Source organism: Dermacentor variabilis, chromosome 7 (genome assembly GCF_050947875.1).
Source record: "Dermacentor variabilis isolate Ectoservices chromosome 7, ASM5094787v1, whole genome shotgun sequence".
In the NCBI taxonomy this organism is placed as follows: Eukaryota; Metazoa; Arthropoda; class Arachnida; order Ixodida; family Ixodidae; genus Dermacentor; species Dermacentor variabilis.
Window position 1 is genome coordinate 88,597,152 of NC_134574.1, and position 23,340 is coordinate 88,620,491.

The 23,340-nt window shown below is 46.0% G+C and overlaps 1 protein-coding gene across 9 annotated transcripts in view; it reads left to right on the forward strand.

Moving 5' to 3' along the window:
- Pli (E3 ubiquitin-protein ligase pellino) overlaps window positions 1-23,340 on the forward strand; it is a 123,347-nt gene that overhangs the window by 94,292 nt on the left and 5,715 nt on the right. For 8 of the 9 annotated variants that reach the window (XM_075698783.1, XM_075698781.1, XM_075698779.1 and 5 more), the window contains 8 exons: window positions 60-263; window positions 2,221-2,350; window positions 6,716-6,766; window positions 7,485-7,586; window positions 11,270-11,470; window positions 13,487-13,672; window positions 16,384-16,482; window positions 18,086-18,304. In XM_075698783.1, coding sequence (XP_075554898.1) covers window positions 60-263; window positions 2,221-2,350; window positions 6,716-6,766; window positions 7,485-7,586; window positions 11,270-11,470; window positions 13,487-13,672; window positions 16,384-16,482; window positions 18,086-18,304 — 1,192 coding nt within the window. The remainder of the gene's footprint in view (window positions 1-59; window positions 264-2,220; window positions 2,351-6,715; window positions 6,767-7,484; window positions 7,587-11,269; window positions 11,471-13,486; window positions 13,673-16,383; window positions 16,483-18,085; window positions 18,305-23,340) is intronic. The other variant, XM_075698778.1, reaches the window with a different exon arrangement.

Consider the following 23,340-nt stretch of genomic DNA (forward strand, 5'->3'; position numbering starts at 1 on the left):
AGCATGCCGCGTAAGTGAGCACTGCTTAAACTCCCGCATTTGTGCTGTTCTCGTGACAGGGCCGACAGCAGTACTACCACCGGCGCCAGTGCCAGCTGCCTCAGCAGCCGGGGGGGAGGCCCATCGAGTGACAGCTCCTCCGGGCCCTCGTCGCCCCACCAGGAGGAGCCCGACCCACTGAGCGACCGCCTGCTGCTCGGACCACACATTGACGAGTCACAGGGAGGACACCCGGTCAAGTTTGGCGAGCTCGTGCTGCTAGGGTGAGTGCGCGGCTCGTAGAGCCACGCGCACCTTGTTTACAAAAAAAGGGTACACCACCTCGAGCAATATGAAAGGGAACACCTAGTCTTTAATGCAAAGCATTCTTCTCCGAGTGCAGCCACTTTTTTGGATGCATGCAAGTAGGCGGACGAGCAGGCAGATTATCTCGCTGTTTTGGTGGGCCAATCCCAGTGATAATGTAGCCTATCTCGCCATTTTCATGAGGTCATCCGGATGACAGTGCAGTCTTAAAATTATGCGCTACTACAGGGTGACTGTGTATGTGCTGCTGGGTTTTAGTTTTCTTTCACTCTGATGTCTTTACAAAAATTCTGTCTTACTTATTATGTATATAAACACTACAGCATGTAATCTCTCCATAACTGATTGCTATGCAACAGTTATATTATTTATATAATACTTATATAATAATTCTCTACTAATCAGGAATTCATAATTATGTCGACATCAACTGTAGGCAAGTTTTTTTTGTTGTTGTTGTTCACAATGCCAAAACAACGCGACACCTATGCTGAGCATAAGCATTCCACATGGCAAAATGTTCAGCGGGAAAGCTACTTATTGCTTGTTTCACGTGCCTGGTTGAAATCTGAATGTCGGAAGCAATTTTTGCTCGGAGAAAAGTTTGGTGTTTCCTCTCTCATATTTTGCTGCAGTACATCACTGTAACGGATAATTTCTTGTGCACTAGCGTTCTAACAATACTGCGGTGTGCTATACTAAGGTCTACATACAGTAGCACCCTGCCACCTGCGCTTACGAGGGTGAGAGCACATAACCAAGCATTGCCACAGTCAACCGGCACATTGGATTACTTTCCATCATCCCCAGGGTTGCCAACTTTATTTCGCAAAATGTTGGGATAGGGTGATGGAGGAAGCTCTGTGACCTTTCTTATTGCCATGCTGCATTCTGCAAGCCTCCTTAAGCCTTTAGGACTTGCAGGATAAAGGAAGCTTTTTTTCACCTGCAATTGGTTCTGGTGATCATCACATAAAGCACGACCATGCAAAAACTTTGTCAGAAAGGTGAATTTTACTGGGGAAAAGAAATTGTTTGCACTGTGATGAAATTTGGCTTCACTGCAGATAAGTGTCTAGGCTGCCAACCTCACTGTTCAACAGCTCATTGCACATCTAACGTTATTTACAACAAGCACAAAATAAAGGGGCGCCATCTGGAAGAAGTGCGGAGCAATACAGGAGCTCAAATCATGTTCAAGCCTGCACGAAAAACCAAAACAGAAGTCCTGGACTAGCTGGTCTCGCCATTTGTCATTATCGCAAGTTTGCGCCTAACAAACTGTGCTCGTATTCTGCTCTTAAAGGGTTAACGGTAGTAGAAATTGCTGCAAATCAGGGTGAAAGTTCATCTTGTCTTTAAGCTCTGTCATGGCATGTTCCACGTTCGTTTCATTGTGTCCTCTCTGAATGAGCCTTTCACAGCAGTGAATGTACTAGGGTTATGGCCGCATTTCAATCCCCCGCATCTTCACAGATGCTATCCTACTTAGCTCAATCAGCCATTGCAAATCCTTTCCCGAGCCCACATATCACATTGCAAGTAGCACGCCACCATCCCTACCCACCTATATTTATGAAAAGAGCTGCTGCACATTTCTCTCAATAAAGCTGTTGAGGCATTTTCGTTTTGCAATGTACATTTGAACCTCGATGTAATGTGGATATAGTAAATTCTTTGAAGTAACGAACTATATATAGAATGATTATTGTTAATACCAGGCTGAAATGAATATATATGCCTTTAATGAATATAGGATATAATTAATATGTTCTTAAAGTTTATCCTTAATTTATGTGTTAATATAGTAATTCGTGTAGTTCCACTCATGTAACTGGGAGCTGGCGTTAAAATGAAGAGCCAGGGATATGTCTAAAATTTCTGCTTTTTCTTTGTGTATGTGTGTGTGTGCAGGTACAATGGGTCTTTACCCCACGGCGAGAAAGGTAGGCGGCGGAGCAAATTCTTCCTGTACAGGCGGCCCTTCCCCAATGGCATCAAAAAGTCCAAGCATTACATCGTCAAGACACCGCAGTCTTCAAAGGCAGGTCCCTCCTTTATGCTCTGCACAGCTTCCGGCAAAAGCGGCAACACTGCGCTCCGGCTTTCATAACACTGTGCAAGCTGGTCGTCATAGCTGTGTCTGTAGAGTTTCTCGCACCGGAGAGAAAACGGGAAAACTGGTGCTGCCGTGCTGTTGCATGCATGGGAATGCTTGGAAGTGGTGGCTTCGGACTGACATATTTCTTGGATAGCAAGGGTGCTGTGATGTTGCGTCTTGCTAGCAGCATTCTGTCCTTCGCCATGGGTCATTCTTTACTAAAACAGCATGTAAACAAAAAAAAAGCAATTTCCCCCCTTTATTCCTACATAAAAAGACATTATAACGGGTGTGCGAATATTTCAAATGATGAATCGAATAGTCATTGATGTTTGATTAATGTTTGATTCGACAATGAGCTATTTGAAGTTGTCAAATATTAATTCTCTTTGAATATTATGAGGGACAAGAATATTGTTGCAGTCTACAGGGAAGAACGATGCTGATGGAGCTCCTTTAAAATTGATTCTGCCGTAGGGAAACCGCTGTTCTTGTTGCACAGTCGAACCAGATCGGAAGGTAGATTACTCCTGACCAATAGCTTCTAGTTGCTCAATAAGCGAGTGTGGCCTTAGGGAGCCTACGAATTTGTCTTGATTTGGGAAAAGCATATTGCAATAAAACATCATTAATTAGAATGTCGCAGGACCTGAAACACTGTCTGAATGGCAGAATGTTGAGATATCGAAAGTGTCAAGAAAATACTAAACAAATGCTTGCTGCTTCAAATGACTTTATTATTGTGATAGCAATTATAGAGACACTCCAGGCAAATTTTCGTCGTCAGCATGATGTTTCATGAAAACTCCAAGTGCGATACGGTCCTAACACACCCTGTGGTACTTTTTGGTGTAGACGCAAGGGAAAGCCTGAGAGGGTGAGCCAAGAAGGATGGTGGCTTGATTGGCGCCGTCTTCCCGCTAGCTCAGTGTTGTATGTGAAAGGTGGTGTGGAGGAGGCTTGTATGTGAAAGGTGGTGTGGTGGAGGCGAGGCGAGGGGAGGGTGGGTGAAAGCATGTATTGAGTGGCAGGAAGGAAGGCAGGTGGGCGCACTAGTCCTGCCGTTGCCGCGAATGGCGCAGCTGAGCGCCATGCGCAGATTACCTTCGAGATAGGGAGGCCCTATCTTGGAGGTAATCTGGGGCAGGTACAAAGACTACAAAGGCCGAGATGGCTTGTGGCTTTATGTGCTGCTGTTCTCAACATCTTGCGACGAATTAGCGTTTGCAACGGCGAGGGCCTCGCAGGTTTCCTCGGTGTGTCCACTGCGCGGGACTCGAGTGTTCATCCGAGTAGACATACTTTTCACTACCGCGTGCACATCCAGATTACTTTTTTTAGCCACTTAACCAGTAGGCAACGGATTATCCGTTCATGATGATGTTACCGGTGGGTTTCGTGGCCGGCGTGCTACCTGTGGTAGAACTGTGCTCATCCTTGATGGCTTCCACTGGGTTTGTGCTATTGTACCTGCCTTACGCCGAGTCAAAACGAAACCAGTGCTTGCCACAACTGCTGCACGCAAACCCATGGTTGCTATCGACACGGTCATAGATGGTAGCGAGGCCATAGTTATGGAGGTACTGTGATGAACCAGCCAATACGAGTCATGCTCAGCAGCAGTGTGAAGTGTTCTAGTGCTCCTGTTGGTTGCATATGGTTCCTGTTGATTGCCATAGCGATGCGGACTCTGCCGCTTAGTTTCTGTTGGATGGTACTGCCGCTTTTGCTCCTTCGAGTCGCATGTCTGCAGAGCTGTGGGCTTGGCATGTTTTAAGGGTCATCCAATTTAACCGGTGTGCATTCAGTTGTGTCTGAATTCACGAGAGTTTGATACCGATAAATAGTGAATGGGATTGTTTGGACCAGAGGGCAGGTCCGTGTGGAATTTTCCAAAATAATGAGAGTTGGATTAACAAGGTTTTACATTATTTTGCCATTCTCGCCCTGCTTGGATTCCTTTATAACACTGTGCAGTTGTGTAGTATTGTACTTAGCTTCTCCAACGTGAACTGCTTTACCATGTGCATCTCATGATGTACTTTTCTTTCATTACTGTCAATGTCGTGGTTCACGAGATATGATCACTTTTCTATTTCTTATTTACAAGCCTTCCAGTTGACCTGTGTAAATGTGGTGTAAATCAGACTTTTGCTGTTAAGGGGCTCGACGAAATCTTTCTATTTTACTTCATTTAAAGGTTACCAGAAATGATTTGGAAAAGTTTTGTAGACACGTAGGGTACGGCTACAGTAAAACATTCGCAGCACAATGTAAGTGAAGCATCTCATAATAAGGGAGCCGTGGACGATTACAAGTTACTCTCCTCCCTAGCCATGCTTTTTTTCGCAAGTCGTTTGCCGAGTGATCAGGGCTAAGCTCCGCCTTGACTGGCTCAGTGTCATGATGTGACATTAAATGGTATACTTCCGGTTGTCTTGGAGCCTGCGTGTGAAGTCTCTCTGATCTCTCTGCTAGCCACCTAGCCATCGATTCCGAATGAGAGCTATCCAAGCAGCGTCTGGTAACCGCAGGTGAGCTGGACGTTTTGACGGATGGGCAGAGGCATAAACTAAAAACCTCTCCATACTACTACTGCTGTGATGAAGGAGCCTTAGCGTAAACGTGGGTGGCCAGCATGGTGCAGCCACCTGGTGGTGCAGAGCTTAAACAGCCAAACACAGCTAATATTCTTGTAACCAAGTGTAAAATCTTTTAAACATATAAAAGAAATGCAGCAGATCGTACGAGATGGAATCTGTATACTGAAGCTTTGTGTAAGTGCGTAAAAAGTCGAAACACAAGTACATGTGTGCACGCAAATGTGCACGCACATAAACACATGCACACAAGTGCGAGTGCACACAAATTATGCCGAGCCTTTTGTTAAGCAGAATTGCTGATTACTAGTGAGTATGACGTACGCCTTGTATGCATCATGGTTTCAGAGGCAGCATGCACATACGTACGTAGTGCAATTGGAATCCATTCTGTCCGCAAGAAGTGTTTTCTTCCTCGTTACCGTGCAGCCACGGGTGCACGAAGAGTTAGCTTTCTGGTTTGTTTGTTTTTTCTTCTCCCCACACGGCCGGTACTGCCGCGGATGCGTAGAGACCAGAGCCATTTGGGGATCTTTCATAGAACCCAGCGGCAGTGACGCTCGCCTCCTCCGCTGGGATTGGTTGGCCTGTTCAGCGACAGAACAGCCACGCAGCTCCTACGGTGACAAAAGCCAGCAATGTTTGCAAAGAAAAGCATTGTTTTTAAAAGACAGTGTGTTCGTGATTACGCTAATGCTGAAAATTTTCACCGGCGGCAAAGTAGAATAGACTTCGTTACTGCTATATGAGCTCTGTGTTTGCCTGGCCGAGCTCTGTGCCATCAGGTGGCTGCGCCATGCAGGTCGTTCACATTAGTGCCTCTGCTCACCCAGCAAAACATCTGTTTGCACTTACCCTAGTACCGGACATGCTAAAACTCTCTATTGTAGTAGTAGTAATCCTCTGACTTGAAGTGATGGCCACAAACATGTAGGTGCTGGCACCGATCAGATGCTGACAGCTCGATGCGCTGCAGCCTCTGCTCGCATGTTGCGTCGCAGAGGGACATGATGTCACAGCTTGACATGTCGCTGATGGCTAGATTTGCAGCCCACAATGTAACAAGGGCAATCCATGGTGCTTTAGAAAAGAAAGCTCGCAACCAACACTGAACGTGTAGCTTGCGTCAACGCCGAAAATGTTGTAACACATACAGATGGCACTTGGTGTGTAGTGCAGTGATAAATTGTCGTCTGTTCTCTTTCTGTTACTCTTTTTCAATAGTAATGCGTTACTTACATTGCAGCTATTATGAATAACATTTGTTCACCATAAAGCTGGAAAAATTATCGATGACACAACCTCAGTAGCCACTCGGATAGCTTGTTGAACTGACGTCAACTGGGCTACATGCCAGTTGTGAGGGAAGTGGCTGAAAACTCGGGGAAGCGGTGCTCCTGTGATCGGTAGCAATAAACATTTTTAAAACCTTAAAATAAATTATATGCTGTATGCGGAGCACTTAAATGTGTCGCTCAATGATCAGAAGGACGTACCCCAATGACTCTGCACACTTGTACAAGATAGTCAAAATTATTTCCGGATCCCTTTAAACATGGGGAATATTTGGTATTCGATTCAGTATTTGAAGGGCTGCTTTCTCAAATACTTGTATTTCAATTGGAAATTTCACTGTTCTAGCGCCTATACTTTTTATTGAGCAATGAGAGCTCATGCTGGTTTATGCAATTATATCAAACGTGAACAGTACCGGCAGGCCACTAAAGTTGGAGCAAAGCCTACACGGTCTGCACTCATGGTGGGTTAGTTTCAGACGTCTTTTTTTTTTGTTGTTGTTTTCCTTCACCTACGTGTTGTGTTGAATCTGAACAAGCATTAGGGAGTTTTACAAATAGGAGACTCAAAGGTAGGGGAGGCGCACAAGAGAACCCAAGGAGAGTACAAAAGAAACGCAAAAGGCGTACAAAGGATTTTGAAGACACCGCTTGGGGATGCTATTTCTAAAGCTCCCTAATAAAGATAGATGTATTACGGGCAAGCAAAAAGCTTCATATAAGGATACTATTCTGGGAAATCATTACCTATGCAGAAATGACTGTTTAAGTTGAGCCACATTCAATACAAGCCTCGCACACCCATAACCCAGCATTCCCAAGGCAGCACGGCACCTGTTAGGAAATTTGCATAAACGGTGGCACCAGATTTTTCTCTAAGTAATATTGTAGAAGACTATACCTGGGGGTGTGTTCTTATGATGCTAAGGCGTGTTTGTCAGAAATCGTAAGAGTGCTTTTTTGTTGGTGGACTTTGAAAGAAATTCTGTGGATTTCTGACTTTTTGCATACATCCCCCTTCTCTGCATGTTTCGCAGTCACTATGTGCCAGAATGTCACTGTAATCGCCATTCTCGGTGTTGTGGTAGTGCGTAGGAGGTGCTTGCTTTTTTTTGTATTTGACCTCGTGAGCTTGTTGCCACTTGTCGAGATGTTGACTGTGGATCTTCTGCGATGTGGCAGGCTGTGCTGGACAGCAAGCAGCACTCCATTTCGTACACGTTATCGCGGACGCAAGCGGTCATCGTGGAGTATGTGCTCGACGAGGAAACGGACCTGTTCCAGGTGGGCGTGCTTTCTTTCTTTTTCTCAAAACTCATTTGCTCTGGCTTTGTGGTGGTTAACAATGCAAAAGTTTTGTGGATACTATAAAGCTTTGTGGAAATAAAGGTGAATGGAAGTGCCAGTGCAAATTGTTGAAAAACCACTTTATTTCCCCTGTAACAAAAACGCTTGTGGAATGCATTGATAAGTAAGAAAATTTCTAGTTAGCTGATGCTTAGTCAATGATGACGAGAATAGTATGAAAAAATGAAAAGAAAAATGAAACAAAGGAAAACATCTACTTACCTTCTCTAGCTCACTGGTGCATGGGAATTTTTCTTTTTCTGTGCTTTGCATATTTGGTCTGTATTAGGAAAGAATTGCAACAATGAATGTTTGGGGCAAATTCGCATGTTGTGCATATAAACAAGTTCTCAACAAATCGAGTGGTTTCTCATGACAGTTATCAAAGCTTTCCATTAATTATAGTTGTGTGCCATTGGCCAGCTCATTCTGCTGATAATTAGGGGTGTGTGAATGCTTCAGGGTTGTTACGGAATATTTGATTCAACATTCAAGGATTTCAGGGATGCTGAAGGCCAAAATTCAAGGATGGTAAAACAAACCTTATTCGTGCACATACACTGAAAATAGTCAAATCTCCTTCTTCTTAGCTGCATTTCTTACAGCTAAGCAGCTGCTTAGTTGGACACATGCTTCAAGCTCTTCAGGTCACATTTCGAAGTTGACTTTTCCATCGTAATGATGTCAGTCGTCGTCTGGCATGATGGTTAGCAGTGTCGGACTTCCACCAAAGGTACTTGGCATGTGAAAGCCAAATGACAAAAACTTGCTTTCCACCAGGCATTTCTGGAGCCTAGGACTCAAAAAGGAGCCACGATCGCCGGGGGGAACCAACTAGCAAAGCAACAAAACAGTGGCACGGCTTGGTCGCTTGATCAAGGTTTATCTACCTTCACAATATCAATGGAGATTTAAACAAGCCTGTTGTTGGTGGCTGTGGACACATCATATCGTAATTGCTTATTGACACTCTCAAAAGAAAATATCTTGGACTGTTTGTCGATAGAGATTGTGCATGACATAGCTCCTATGCAAAGTTTGTTACTTTGAATGTTGAAAAGCAACCCCCCAAACCCAGTTTTCAAGGAATTAAAGGAGCACATGCATTTTCAAGGAGCTTTAACGGCCCTTGAATCACTTTTTTTTTTTTTTCATATTCAAGGATTTTCAAGGAGCTGTACGAACCATGATGCTTAAATATTGCCAAGTTAAATAGAGTAGTGCACGTTTGCACAGTCAGATTCATGAATTAAATATCCATTATTAGATCTTGCGAATACAAAATTAACGCTGTTCAACAGCTGTCTAGCTCTTACACCTGACCTTGGGACGGATCACTGATGAGCCAAGTATGAACATAGTAACAGCAAACATTTCGTGACGACTTGTGGCCCATTACCACACCGGCCAGCGGCAAATTTTTGTCACGGCCGCACTCCCTAGGCCGTTAGCCCAAAATTGGTGCTGCTTGGTTGAGTATCAGCAACTAAATCTACAGTTTCGTGCCGAATTGATGCCAGTCTATAGTGGAATCTCCATAAACGGAAATCGCTTAAAGGAAACACCATCCTCGTGCTTGGTTGGCTTTGTATTCATGCAATTGTATTCAGCTGTATCTCTCGTAAATGGAGCTCCTGATAACAGAACCAATTTCCCTGGTCCCTTCAGGTTCTGTTTAAAGGGAGTCCACCATATTCGCTCGCTGGAGCCGTGTGATGCTCGGAAGGCTGAAACAGCCTTGCAAACGAAAGCGAGTGGACAGGATGGCAACAAAGCTGCTCACGAATGGCTACCGTTTTTGCAACGCATTACAAAGGTGGCCTCTTTTTTTTTTTCCGGTGCCATTCGTAGGGATACATCGGTCTCTCTCTCTAGCTTCGAGTGTCCTGCCACAAGTCTATAGCTTTGAATTTAAACTGCAGGAGCTTAAGTGTCGTGACTAGGGCACCGACAGCCCGGCTGCGCACATTTGTCTGGGCAGCAGATGTAGGGAAGGTTGCCTCGTGAAAGTTAGTGGTAACCATTTTGATTTCAGAACTTTTTTTTTTTCGGTGACAAACGACGCTGGCGGTCAACCCACGCAGTACCAACGATGGCTATGCACGGAGCGGTGGTCGAGTCACGTGATGCGCGGCCCGCATGTTTGTCTGTCATGCAGATTGGCCTTAGAATAACCCAACTGCCTTAAAGATGGGAAGAGCCCTTCTTTATTCCAGTGGAAAACTGAAAAGCAGAGATTTCTATCCAATAAAAGATTGCCATGGAACGCGCGGCCCGTCTGCGGCACACCCCTTTTGCGCTCTTTTCCGCGGCATTGAGCACGAGCAAGTCCATGGCGCATGCAACACAGCACGAGCCTCTGTACCAAATATTCGCATAGTAGATTTTCGATTCGATTCAGTGACGTTCAAGTATTCGCACACCCATAGTAAATACTGTCGAACCTCGATATAACAAACTTCTACTTGCAGCGAAAACAATTTGTTTACAACCGGAAATGAACGAAATTCGCAATTTAAGAAAGCTTTCTCACATTAAAGACGACTTCGCAATTTCCCATAGCATTCCTAGTGGATATTATCGGGTTCGTATAGACAAATTGCAAAAAAGGTTGGGCCGTAATAGTGCTGCTGTGAGTGCCAACGCGCGCGGTGCAGATCGCACAGAGAGCAGTGCATCAACGTGGCTCACTGTGTCCAAGATTAGCGTTTGTTGCGTCATGTGGCACCGCAAGTCTTGGACGCCATAGCTGACCCCGCTTTGCGCCTGCAGCCGGCGGCCACAAACTAAAACCAAAATGGTAAAAAAGTACTGATATTCGCTCTGTACAAAAAAAAAAAAAATGTAGTCGGAGCTTTGCCAAAAAGCCAGAGCATTTTGGCGATGGCAAAGAGGCAACTAGGCGAAGTACGGTTTGTAGCTTTACCATTAACGGATCTCATTCGATGACCGCGAACTCGCAGTCGCAACGCGAGTGAGCGCTTCGCCCGTGTTTTAGCAACTTGAGATTACGCGACCGCCAGCACGTTAGATACGCGAGCACAGCAAAATGCGTGCAAAGGCACCATCCATTCTGGCTTGCCACGGAGTGATTACCTCCAAGATATGGCATGTGGCCTGTGCAGAACTGATGCGTGCACTAAGAGGTGAAGGCAGATAAGCGCGCATCCCTGCCCCCCCCCCCCCCCCCCTTCTGTCCCACCTCCTCCGTCATGGGTGCTTGATCACGTTACCGCATGTTTACGCTCTCCCCATACCCTTTGTGCAGAAGGAATCCCCGGCTCTAGTATTTCTGCGAGCGCTGCGAGCTGCCTGAAAATGCTTGAAAATGACGATAGTTCTTTACAACATGAATTTTATTAAATCCAAGCTCGTTATATCGAGGTTTGACGAGTGCTTTTATGAAGGCAGCTCTGTGTTTGGGTGCTTTTTTTCCGCCTCTAATCTATTCCAACCCGTGGGATAAATCTATCGGTTCAGTCGTCCCCATCGGGGTCGAATTAACAGAAGTCGACTGTATTGCAATTGGCTTGTATGTCAAACGGCTTGTCGAACAGTTCTAGAGTGTGCATCTTTCTTGCTCTTCCTGGGTGACAAGTGTTGTGTGCCCTCTGTTTCAGATTGGCCGCTCCTCGGAGAGTCCCATCGACTTTGTGGTGATGGACACGGTGGCCGGTGGGGACAACAAGGCGGGTGCCTGTAGGGTCGCCCAGAGCACCATCTCCCGCTTTGCCTGCCGCATCCTGTGCGAGCGCAACCGTTCGCACCGCTCGTGCGTGTTTGCCGCTGGATTCGACTCCTCCCGAAACATCTTCCTCGGGGTGAGTGGAATGCCATGCGGGGTTGTCGCATTGCATGAGAGAAGCACTCTCTTTTGCAGCGATCCTTTACTCTTCAGCAGAAGGCTGGTCTGGGTTGTTTGGCGAATACTTGGGTGCAGACACAACACAGTGATTTTCGACGTGACTCAAATAGGTAGAAGACGCAATGGCAGATTTAGAATAACAACTGGGTGAAATAGCTTTATACTATCGTGACCCTGGCATCGAGATATACTGCAGGAGTAAAATTTATTATGTCTGCAGGGTTCAGGGTTTATAGTACACCTGCTTTTATTTGGAACACCAGCTTGGCAAGGACAGTTTACTCTAGAACTTTGTTAACTGTTCTTTTAGTTTATGGCAAAGAAGCATATAGAACAGACAAATAAGAAAGCAGTCTGAGCACTAATGCAAATTTCTAAAACTAATTTGTGAGCATACAACTTACAGACTGCAGGTTAACGACACTTACTACAAAGAACCAAGTTGAAGATACAACAGAAAGGATATTTAAAAATATGTGGTTCAGGAACTGTCAGTATATAACATAATTGTTACATTTGTAATGTTGCTGCCTTTCTCCTGCAACAAGACATACGTTGGGCAGATAGGACACTAGTCTCAGTGTATGCTTTCTATGTGATCATTGCTAAAGGCATTATAATAGCATCTCTAATTTGTGTTTGTCAGTAAATTGCTCGAAGTAAGGCTACATTTCAGTGTTTGAGCACCCTTCAGTTCTTTATGCCAGCAGATATATCTGAACGAGGGAAATCGTGTCTTCAATAATCAAGAACTCCTGTCTGTCTCGTCCATGTCTTTCTTGTGCTCTCCTTCAGCTTAACAAATTTGACCTGTGCCTAAGCTGTCCATTGACAGTCGTTGTCAGAGTGCAAGCTTTCGCTTCTTCATGGCACTTGAGTCGTGTTGTTTTTCTGATAAGTTTTGGTTGTTGTTGTGGTCTTTTCGTTCCTCTTGCTGAGACACCCGCCTGTTGTTTCTTTGATGGCATTGAATTTATGAGCAGCTTTCTGCTTTTATGTTGTGGCTTCTAACGGTGGACACCTGCCACACAACCAAGGTTTCTGCGCGGGTGCAACTTTTCTGTCATTGACGTAGAGTGTATGTGACACAAGTGTAGCTGATATTCTAGTAGTTGAAACTAAGAGGCTGAGATGATTCGAGCAGGTGACTGCTGGTCTCTGAAGAGTAACAGTGCAGATGCCAAGGGAGGGGAAAGGGGAAATGCATGGGAGTATGACATAGCATTAGGTGCATACCTACTAGTTCTCCTGGATTTTATGTAAAGTTTACGAACTTGGGCTCATTCTACGATTTACAAATGTTCCGTCAGGTATTGCAAAATATAAATTCTGTTTGCAAAAAAAGTTCCGCTCGCCTGTTTGTGACCCTACTGTCGTGTATTCTGATGGGAAAGGCATGCCAGAGCAGCACAACTTGCTTGGAGCAAGTTGGTACACACATGTTTCTGAAGCAGACAACAGCAAAGTTGCTGTAAAGCTCTAAATACAAGGTGTTGCTTGCTAGTTTTTGTTGTTCAAAGTTTTCTGCCACTTGTGTGCTGCGTCCAGAGGTAAATCGTAGCTTGTTTAATAAAGTGTCTTCTGCCGAGTGCTTGCGCTCAAGGCCAAGTTTTAAAAAATGTGGACTATCCCCCCTTTTCCTTTATGTTGGTTCCATCGGAGTTGTGTTGGTTCCATTGGAGCCTGTGAACATCTTAATGTTCACAGGCAGGCAGGTTCATTAGGTGCTGTGATGAGACTGGGAAGTTTGCGTGGATAGAATGAAGTTGGTTGGTGCTAGGCAAAGGTAACTGAAGGTTGCCGAGAGAGGCCTCTGTCCTGCAGGGGACATAGGTTCAGCTAGCGATGACAGCCATGGTCCGTCTGCAGTCTGTGGCTTGTTAAAAACCTGACAGACCAGATACGTAGGCCACTCACTGTATCATGTGTGAGCTCCTCCTCACCTGTTGTTAACCTTTTCGTTGTTGTGCAGGAGAAGGCGACCAAATGGCAGCAGGACGGTGAGATAGACGGCTTGACGACCAATGGCGTCCTCATCATGCACCCGCAAGGGTCCTTCTGCGGTGGTGCGACACCCGGAATCTGGCGCGAGGTGTCCGTCGGTGGCAACGTGTATGCCATCCGCGAGTCCCGATCGGCCCCCAAGAAGGGTGTCAGGGTGCGTAACTCACTTCTTCCTTCCTTGTGTATGCCTTGTAAAATGGCTGCATAAATGTTTGTACGGTTCCTTTAAAAAAAATCGGGTGCCCCATAAGTAAGGAGTACAGTCAACTCCCGTTAATACGAAGCTCACGGGGACTGCAAAAAACTTTGAATTAGACATACTTCCACTCATGCAAAAAGTAAAAAAAAAATAGAAGCACCTTGATTAGTCTCAAATCCAAGTTTCTTAGAAAAAATAGTCTGTCTTATTGGTCTTCTTTTGCTTACTGAATCTATCTGCTGAAAGCAAGTTTTTCAAGCAGTAGATGTGTCCAAGTGCTCCTTCCATGTTATTTTCACCAGCAAAAAAATGCTGTGCCAGAGCAAGGCCCGCAGCTACAGCGGCAGCCCTCGGCTGCAATTCGTTTTCAATGTTGTCGTCGATAACATTCTCATGAATGGATTTATGCAGCCAGACAAGCTGCACAATTTCGCTGTCCACCAGTGCATTGCTTGTTTCGACTGTGCTGTCCATAGTGACGAACTATTCAAAATGAACGTCGCCGAGAGCATCTCCATAACTACTGTTGTCGGTTACTTGTTTGTTGTTCCCCCAGCGGGCAAGTAGGAGCATCCCCTGAAGCAGTAGGGCACGGTCTCTTCTTTTGCGCAGCCTCAAGCTCGTTCTAGCATGTGGATGTCACTGAGTAGGCCTAGCTTGTATTGCGAGGAGTTGTCCATACACAAAATCATGCACTTGACAAGATGCTGCCTGTACAGCACCTTTACATTTTTGATTATGCCCTGGTTCATGGGCTTCAACACTGACGTCATGTTTGCAGGCAAGTATGCTAGACGGACCGCACTCAAGGCTGACATGTTCATGTGGGCACTGCACTGGTCCCCAAGGAACAGCACCTTGCAGTTCGATGAGCTGAACTTGCGATTCAGTTTTGTGATCCACTTATAAAAAATGTCGGACGTCATCCACGTCTTCCTGTTCGGTGCATAGTTTACAGGAAGCGTCTTCACGCCTTTAAAGCATCTAGGCTTAGCTGCCTTCGCAATCGCAAGCAGGCCATGTCATTCAGTGCCAGTTACGTCTGCCGCGATCATAGCGGACGCCCTTTCTTTGCTCCGTTTGCTCCCAACACAATCGTCGTCTTTGAATGTCTGCGTCTTCTCTGGTAGTAGCCTATAGTAATGCGCAGTTTCATCTGCAATGAAGCTGTGTTCTGGAAGGTTGATAGCCATTGAGGCACTCGTCAAGCTTTTCTGCTTTCAGTGTTGTGCATGTTTCCTGGTTGACTGACGCCTTCTCTGTACACATGCTTTTAAAATTTGGGTCATAATGTTGTTTGACGCTTGTCAGCCATTCATCAGAAGAAACAGTTTTTGACCCACAACATCGCTGCAAGCAATAAAGCTTTCGCTGCAACTGCCTCACTGCTGAGAGGAAGTTTCTTGTGCCAGTGCTTCTTTCATCGAAAGCAGCAGTGCCTTCTAACTCTGGGTAGGCACCAGTGTTCATTAGCTTCCTGGACATCTTGAATTAGTCATTTTCAAAAGCATCCAGTATTGAGTGCTGGTTCCTTATGAAGTTCGATGGTGTGTTAGGCTTAATGCCATTCACCCGTGCAATTTCTTGCTTGGCGGGGCCACCCTTGTCACCCTTGTCAAATTATTTCAAGACTTAGTTTCGTCGCCAGGTCAAGCGTGCGGTAGGAGCCACAAGTTGCAATCGGCTAGCGTCACCTGCTATGACGACACCGCTTTAATAGACGGAGTTGTTTTGGCACTTGAAAAATTGCGCATTTCATTCAAAAATTATGGTCGTCTCGAGACTCAGCATTGATGAATAACTCCTATTTAACCGATGTTATGACCTTCTAACCTCGAATGATCGAGCAGTTTTTATACAGAATTGCATGCAAAACTGAACGATCCAGTCCTTCACTTCTAATTAACCAAAAATTCCAATTGCACGACTTGGGATTATTGGGAGCTGACTGTACAGGTTTGTGTAAAGGGCTCTTCCAGCTTCACAATTGGCTCATGTATGCTCAGATTTCACCTGCATGGAGCATTTCAGAACATGCTTCATTTGGTAGTTAATGTGCTTGAGTGCAGTATTTGCTCTCTTCATTGTGAGTAAATAAAAAAAGATATGTAATATTTTCACGGCATAGGAACCATGGTATCCTCTCTCATTGTTGGGGAAGGAAACGGCACATGGCGTATTTCTCCCCGATAGTGACGCCCAGTGCGGCCATACTTTCACTGGGACAATAATTTTTTGGTATTGCTCCGTGGCAGGTGATATGAAGATAGGACTCATTCTGGGTGAAACAAGCAAATACGTAGCCTAGGAATGATATTAACCAAAATTCAGTATGAACTGTTACTTCTGTGCGAAATTTGGGTCTGACGAGCCTGTGCCTATAGCCGGGAGAGCCATTTATCCCTGCGCTTTACGCTACAATTATGAGGCCTTTAAATAAAGCCTGTTAAGTGTGCGTAACTACATAATCATCAGTGAAAATGATTGCATTTTGTTTTGTGCCCCGCGATGATGCCACACAGTCCTAGTGAGCCAGGCTTGACTGTGCACTCCGTGACGAGCTCATTGCTGCAGCCTCGTATGTGGCGAGGTTCTTGTGTTGAGGATGCCTCTGAGCTGGTCTTGGAAGCAGGCTCATGTTGCGCTCCCTTGCGCTTTCTGTCCAGATTGAAGAAGAGACGAACGTTCTGCGAGACGGCTCGCTCATTGACCTCTGCGGAGCTACACTCCTCTTCCGGTCGGCCGAGGGACTCCTGAAGTCACCGGTGGGTAGACAGGTTTCTGCTTCTTTTGTTTGTTTGTTTGTTTGTGTGCGTGTGTGCATGCGTGCATGTGTGTGTGTGTGTGTGTGTGTGTGTTTGTGTGTGCGCGCGCGCGCGCGTGCGCGCGTGCTCCAACTTCATGGCTCTTCATTTTTTCGCTTTTGAGGTGTTGTGCAGTGTTGTCAGTTTAACGGATGTTCTTCGAGTAGGTAGGTTTTGGGGTGAAAATGGAACGATAACTGATAGTGGATTTGTAGGATACCGTGACCCAAATTTCTTCTTCGTGGACATTTAGTGGGAATAAAGGAAAAAAATTGGGTGCATTCTAGTGGATTTTATTGTAGCTGTGTCATCAGAACCTTGAAGAGAAGGAAATTGCAACATTGGTGGCAACTGTCTGTGCTGTCTGTTGAATTCTAACACCATTACATGCCTGTAATGGGTATGATGAAGTAGCTTGCTGGTTGCATTCGGCCATTCAGATGCACAGGCCTACGAAAATCCAGGTGGTGAAAATCGAGATCCAAGATGGTCAAATTTAAGCAGAATCCAAAGCATATGCAGTGGTTTGAATTCATGGTTGTCAAATTTGGCGACGATAGGAGTGTGCAGTGAAAAAAATGAATGCAGGTAATTGAATCTAGCAACGAGGATGCGAACCAGTAATTCCTCGAATAGTTTGAATTTCCTGTTGAATATGTACCAGTGTTCAGTTTCTTGAATATTGAATGTGTTTTGGGAGAGGTCCGTGGTCTGTGCTAGTCTGCGTGAAGATTTTTCTTTGTGCATGCTCTTTCTGGTGGAAATTATGGCCAGTCGAGCAATCAAAGCAGTTGAAATGTGCGGCATGGGTGAACATGAAGAAAGCAACAGCACAATTACAACAGAAGAAGCGGGAGGTTCTACGGGGAAGCTTATCACTTTCTGTGCCTTTGTAGTCCCGAGCATGTGGGGCATGAAATTGAGCAGCAAACTGGAACAAGGCATTCAGGTGCATATGTGCCGATATTGTCAAAGTCGTAACTTGGACAAAGCCTTTTATTGTGGTAACAACTATATAGGGACACTTGAGGTGCGTTTTTGCTGCCGGCGCTGCTATGCTGTTGTGTGCAAGAGTGAAGTGTGAGAAAAACGAGTGGCCTGAGTGCTGTATTGGTGGTCACGTGATCTGCGGGTGTGAGGGCAAGCATGCGAAGGTGAGCCAAGGTGGATTGATGCGCGCCATTTTCCCGCGCGTCTAGTGTTGTAGGTCACGTTATACGAGTTTGGGAGACTCTTGACAGTTGAAATGGGGAAGCAAGCAGGAGCACGAAATATTTGCTTTCGGGATTTGGACAAGCACATGCCCTCCTTTCAGCCGGCACTCATTGCACCAGGTCTTGTGACAGCGAGTGCTCGCGATCATCGATTTGAATATGTTCGTGTTAATTTTTTGGACTTGTAACAACACGCTTGTTTACTTAATAAATGAATGTTTATTGCGATTTCTACGGTTGGTGAAAACTACGAATCTTACTTCGGGTAGTTGTCTAGTAAATTGCTGTCTCTATCAATGCTTTGCCCTCGAAATGAAACAGCTACGTTTGTTTCCGTCGCTGCTTGGCAGACGAAGCAGCACTTGGAGGCACGCGTGGAGGAGCTGAACGCGGGCCGCCCCCAATGCCCCGTGGGTCTGAACACCCTGGTGATTGCGAGCCGTGCCACGCTGAGCCAGGGGGACAAGCAGCCGTACGTGTACCTGCACTGTGGCCACGTCCAGGGCCTGCACCACTGGGGACTCCCCGAGGGGGCCTCCAATGTGCGCACCTGCCCGATGTGCCTCAAGGTGCGTGCCCACTTCCGCTGACCGGCTCTTTGCTTAATTGTTTGCCATTGTATTGCACTGCCAACTACGCCGTGAAGGGTCTGTGACAGTCTTTGAAAACCCTTGAATGTTGAGGAACCGATTTCAAAACCACACAGAAGCACACAATGCAAGCGTTGAGTCCTGTGCGCTTTTTGTTTTTGTCTCAATGTGCTTTGCAGTGGCCTTGAATTTCTTCAAGAATTCTGCAGTGCCTGCCTCTGGGGTTCAAGGAATTGTCCTTGACACCATTGTGTTCTGCTTCACAAGAGAGCCCTACAGTCTTTGAAAACCCTTGAATGTTGAGGAACCGACTTCAAAACCACACAGAAGCACACAACACAAGTGTTGAGTCCTGTGCACTTTTTGTTTTTGTCTCAATGTGCTTTGCAGTGGCCTTGAATTTCTTCAAGAATTCTGCAGTGCCTGCCTCTGGGGTTCAAGGAATTGTCCTTGACACCATTGTGTTCTGCTTCACAAGAGAGCCCTTGTGTATTTTTGCTATCCTTTTGAAAGTTTGTATTCTGGTATTTAAGGTCCTGGTATTGGAGATAAGCAAGAGCAAAGCATAGAGCAGCAATGTCCTCTCTTACAACACGTCACAGTGTTCGAGTGCCTACTGGTCTTTTCTCCAAACGTTAGTGGAACCAGCTCGACTGGAAAACCTGTCCCGAGCGGTGGTCGCTAGAACTAGTGGCACTGCCGTCGTAACTTCCTTGGTGGAGAAAGTTCGACTATGCAGATGGCAAGCAATGCCGATTCATTGCCATGCCGTTCCTTTGAGCGGCAAAAGTACAGTTGTACTTATACATTCATACATTTTATCTCGAAATATTGACGTCCTTATAAACTGCAGAGTTCAATATGTGGGTGCTCTCAGGCATGATACAGTCAAACCTCAGTGTATCAAACAGCGTAGTGATCACGAAATAGTTTAATATAGCCAGAATTTGATATACAGTCGAACCTCGATATAACGAAGTCCAATTTGCAGCCGAAAATTTCGTTAAATCGCGAGTTTCATTAAATAGAGGTTCGCATGTTTCAGCAGTCCAAATAAAGATGCAGGTTCTTGGAACACTCCTGGTGTATGGCACCTTGTAGATAGCAAAATTACAAAGATAACCAATAAACGCCAAAACTAATAACACAACCAAGAGCGTGATGCCCGATAGCCAGCGGGTACGAACGCATTTTTCTTCATTACGCGTACGGTGAAAAGCAGGCCTGCAGCAAGCGCCGCGCCTAGTGCTCATAGCTGCCACTAGATGTGGCCATCAGTGCCATCATCATCATAATTTGTCATCACTAAAAAAAAAATTCACCGTGGAGGAAGGAAACTGCCTTTCCTCCGTGCCTTTCACGAAGACATGGCAACCCGTGGCGCAAAAAAAAAAAAAAAAGCACACACCAGAGCTATCAACTTGAATATTCTTTCGAAGAAAATTGGAAGTAGTACTAACTTGGTGGATCCATGAGGCCACCACTTACCATTAGAGCGCTTAACGCTCACAGCCATAGGATGATACCGCGCTCAGTAAAGCAATGACGACGTTAATTCATGAACGCTGGAATATATTATTTAACTTCCCGCAGAGCAATTCTATGCAACTCAGGTGGAAGCGAAGAACTCCGTCATCCTCATCTGCCGCTTTTTAAGAAGCGTCGGGCTTATAAAGCGCTCGTAGGTTGACAGGGCTGCTAAGGCTTGCTCTTGCGAGTGCGCGCCCCCATACGTGCATAAGAGATCCAGCGCATCCATGACTTGCTTCGGTGTAGCTATGCTGCTTGCCGCCTGGAGTTCTTCGTCCGACTCGTCGTCCTGCATTTCTGTATTTGTGACGCTCTGGATTATTGCGTCATCGCCCAGCTCTTCAGTTGTCACAGCGCAAGTATCGCTGAAGACAAAGTCCTCGAGTGTCACGTCGCTTGGAGCACCTCCCTGATCGCAGAGCAGCTGCCATGAGTCAACAACATCTGTTGTGTACGCCATACTTTCGTCGCCATCATTGTACTCACGGCGGAGCAGGGCCTTAAAATTAAGGCGAAGGTCCGGGTTTGTTTCATGACCATGTTGCACTTCACTGGCAGGGACCGATCACGCATTTCAGCGACGTACGCCGCAAGCTTAGCCTACAGCTCCAGAAAGCGTCCAGACTTCAGCACATGGGAAATTTCGCACTTGCCGTCACAGGTGAAAATTTCGCCTGGCTGCAGTCGCCACTCTCGCACCACCTGTTCAGAAACATCAAACTTGCGGCCCGCTGCGCAGTGATTTGTTTCTTCGGCGTAAAGGATGGTGGCCCTCTTGAACGCTGCTGTGAATGAGTGCCGAATGATTAGTGGGCCTGGAGCACTCATGATGACTGAGGAAGCATAGAAGTAGCACGTAGCCAGCAGTCAAGTGGAACACGTCAAACCCATGCCTTTCGTCAAACTACAGTAGAACCCCACTGTTGCGTTCCTCACTGCTGCGTTTTCCCGGCTGCTACGTCGTTTTCATGCGGTCCCGGCATAGCTTCCATAGGATCCAATGTATAAGGAACCCCGCTGTTACGTCGTAGCTGTGAAAACGTTCCCGCATGATACGTCGCAACTTAGCACTCCGAGCCCGCCTGGGCTGAAGTAGGCAACGCGCTCCAGCCGCCATTTTGGCTTTTGACAAGTTTTGGCTGGGCTTGGCCGGGCTTGGCTATGGAACTGGCTGCAAGAAGCCGCACGCCAGTTCGAGAGGCCGCCACTAAGTGGCCATTCGTGAAAAATGCTCTCACTATCATCACTGTGATTAGGGTCACCGCATGGTTGTTGGACGGGTCGACTCACGGAGTAAGGAAACTCGGGAGAGGCCCTCGCGTCACTCTTTGTGAAGCAAAAGTGAAACCGGAAGTTGGCGTTGCTCGTGGCTGCTCCGCCTATCGGGCCAGCTCTCCTCTCTTGTTTACATTTCTCCCACGGCGCGCCGCGCGCAACCGGGCTGCTCGGACGCGCGCGCTCCGCAGCAATACTAAACAATCGTTAGCAGGTTAGCATGATTACGCCAAAGAGGGCAAAATTTCCCGCGGATATTCCTTTGTCCGTTGCCATTGACGTGGCGCGGTGACGACGAGGAGCACGAGCCGCATGATGCCGGGGAGTGGCCAAATCCTAGCTTTGGAGAAGCCGTCGCGGCTCTAGACCTCCTCCGCAGGTACGTCGCACCTCACAGCGACGCTGACAGCAATGCGGCCTTCCAGGCTATTGAGAAACGTGTGGCGATTTCTAGCGAGCGAAAGAAACGGCAAGCCATCATTCTAGACTTTTTTAAGTCCTAAGCGCACTCTGTGGAAATAAATTGTCTATAGTTGAAGCTGTCCTTTTTTTCATTCATTTTCGGAGCTTTCCTCACTGTTGCGTTTTCCCGGCTGTTACGTTTTTTTTCCCCGGTCCGGTGAAAAACGTATGAACGGGGTTCCACTGTATAGAGATAGCTAAGCGCAACAGGCAAAGAGAAACCCGCCATGGTGTTTGCTCTTCCATGAACTACCGATGCTCCCCATAAGCGCCGCCGTACTGAGGGTGCCGCCGCGAATAGAACAGCGGCGCTTCCATCAACTATCGACACCCCCTCATGAGTGTTGTGCGCACTGTAAAGCTCTCAAAAATGTTGAAAAACCCTTCCGAAAAGCGAACAAACACGCGGGATAGCGAAACGCTATGGGTAGGGCCATAGAGCGAACATAAAATTCTAACTACGTTGTAGCTCCCGTTGGTCTCGCGTTTTTGGCGGTGCCATGTTTTTGTTTCGATTGTAAGTCGACCCCCCACTTCAGATTTTCAAATTTAAGAAAAGTGGTCGACTTACAATCGTGTAAATATGGTATTCATCAATGCGTGACTGCTTGGCACGGTAGTTAGCCGCACTGTAGGCTGCGTCCTCCAGTCTGCTTACAGTGCGCAGCAGTTCACTGTTACCGGCACTACACTCCACAAAACTGCGCACAACATTAACCGGAAATGGAAAGTTCATTTAAAGTGCTGCCTGGCTGGCACTCCGGCAACTATACTGGCCTCAGAGACTGGCACACATTTTTTTTTGTGGCGGATCACAGAGGCCATAGTTTAAACTGACGTATTATCCAGATATAGGCACGCTGGCTGTTCAAATTATCTGGCAAAATTTGCATGCAAACTGTCGGGACCTCCGAAAACCTTCGAATTACACAGGATTTCGAATAAACCTAGTTTGAATTAACGAGGTTTTACTGTAATCACGTTGCACAGGGCTGTGTTCTGCAGCCAAGCTTCTAGTGCGACTTTGTATAGCTGTTCAAAAACTTCATATCTGTGTTTCGTGAAGTGAGCTGCGATAACTATTATTCGCCAAGAACGGAGGACATGTTAAGGCTTGTGCCTGGAGTAATTAAAACATGTGGGTGTGGATTAGAAGTTCGTTTTCTGCCTCTTTTGAGATGTTACACTCGAAATGCTTACAAACTTTACCAGCTGTCCTGCGGTAACCTAAAGGGCTAGCAATGCTGTATTTGGAATGAATGGGTGCCCTTTTATGGGAAATGTGCACCAAAAGTTACAAGTGTGTAGGCTAATTACGAACCTCAAAACTAAATCTTTAATGGCTGTTTTCTATGTTCTTGTGTGATATGAGGTGTGAATATAGTTGGTTTTCCCGGTCTCTTTGGAGGGCTAATTAAGGCACTTTGATTATATTTAGTATAAACATATTGTGGGCATGTGGTGGGTTACGTACAATCAACGTTTAAGCTGTCTGAACTAGTTTTAATTTTAGCGTGAAATTTGTTAATCAAGTGTTCCAGAGCGTTAAAAATGTACTTGACAACTTTGTGTGCAGCTTGCTCAATGTATCGAATGAACTGAACTCTCTGAAGGGTGTCAGAGGAAAAGGGGGATCTTTAAATTCCTAGAAAGTTTCAAGGTTGTCAATTTATAATGTGTGTTAAAAAAAATTTCAAAATGCTCAAAAGTGTTCTAGGGCCATTACTTGAAATGTTTAAGAGTTCTGA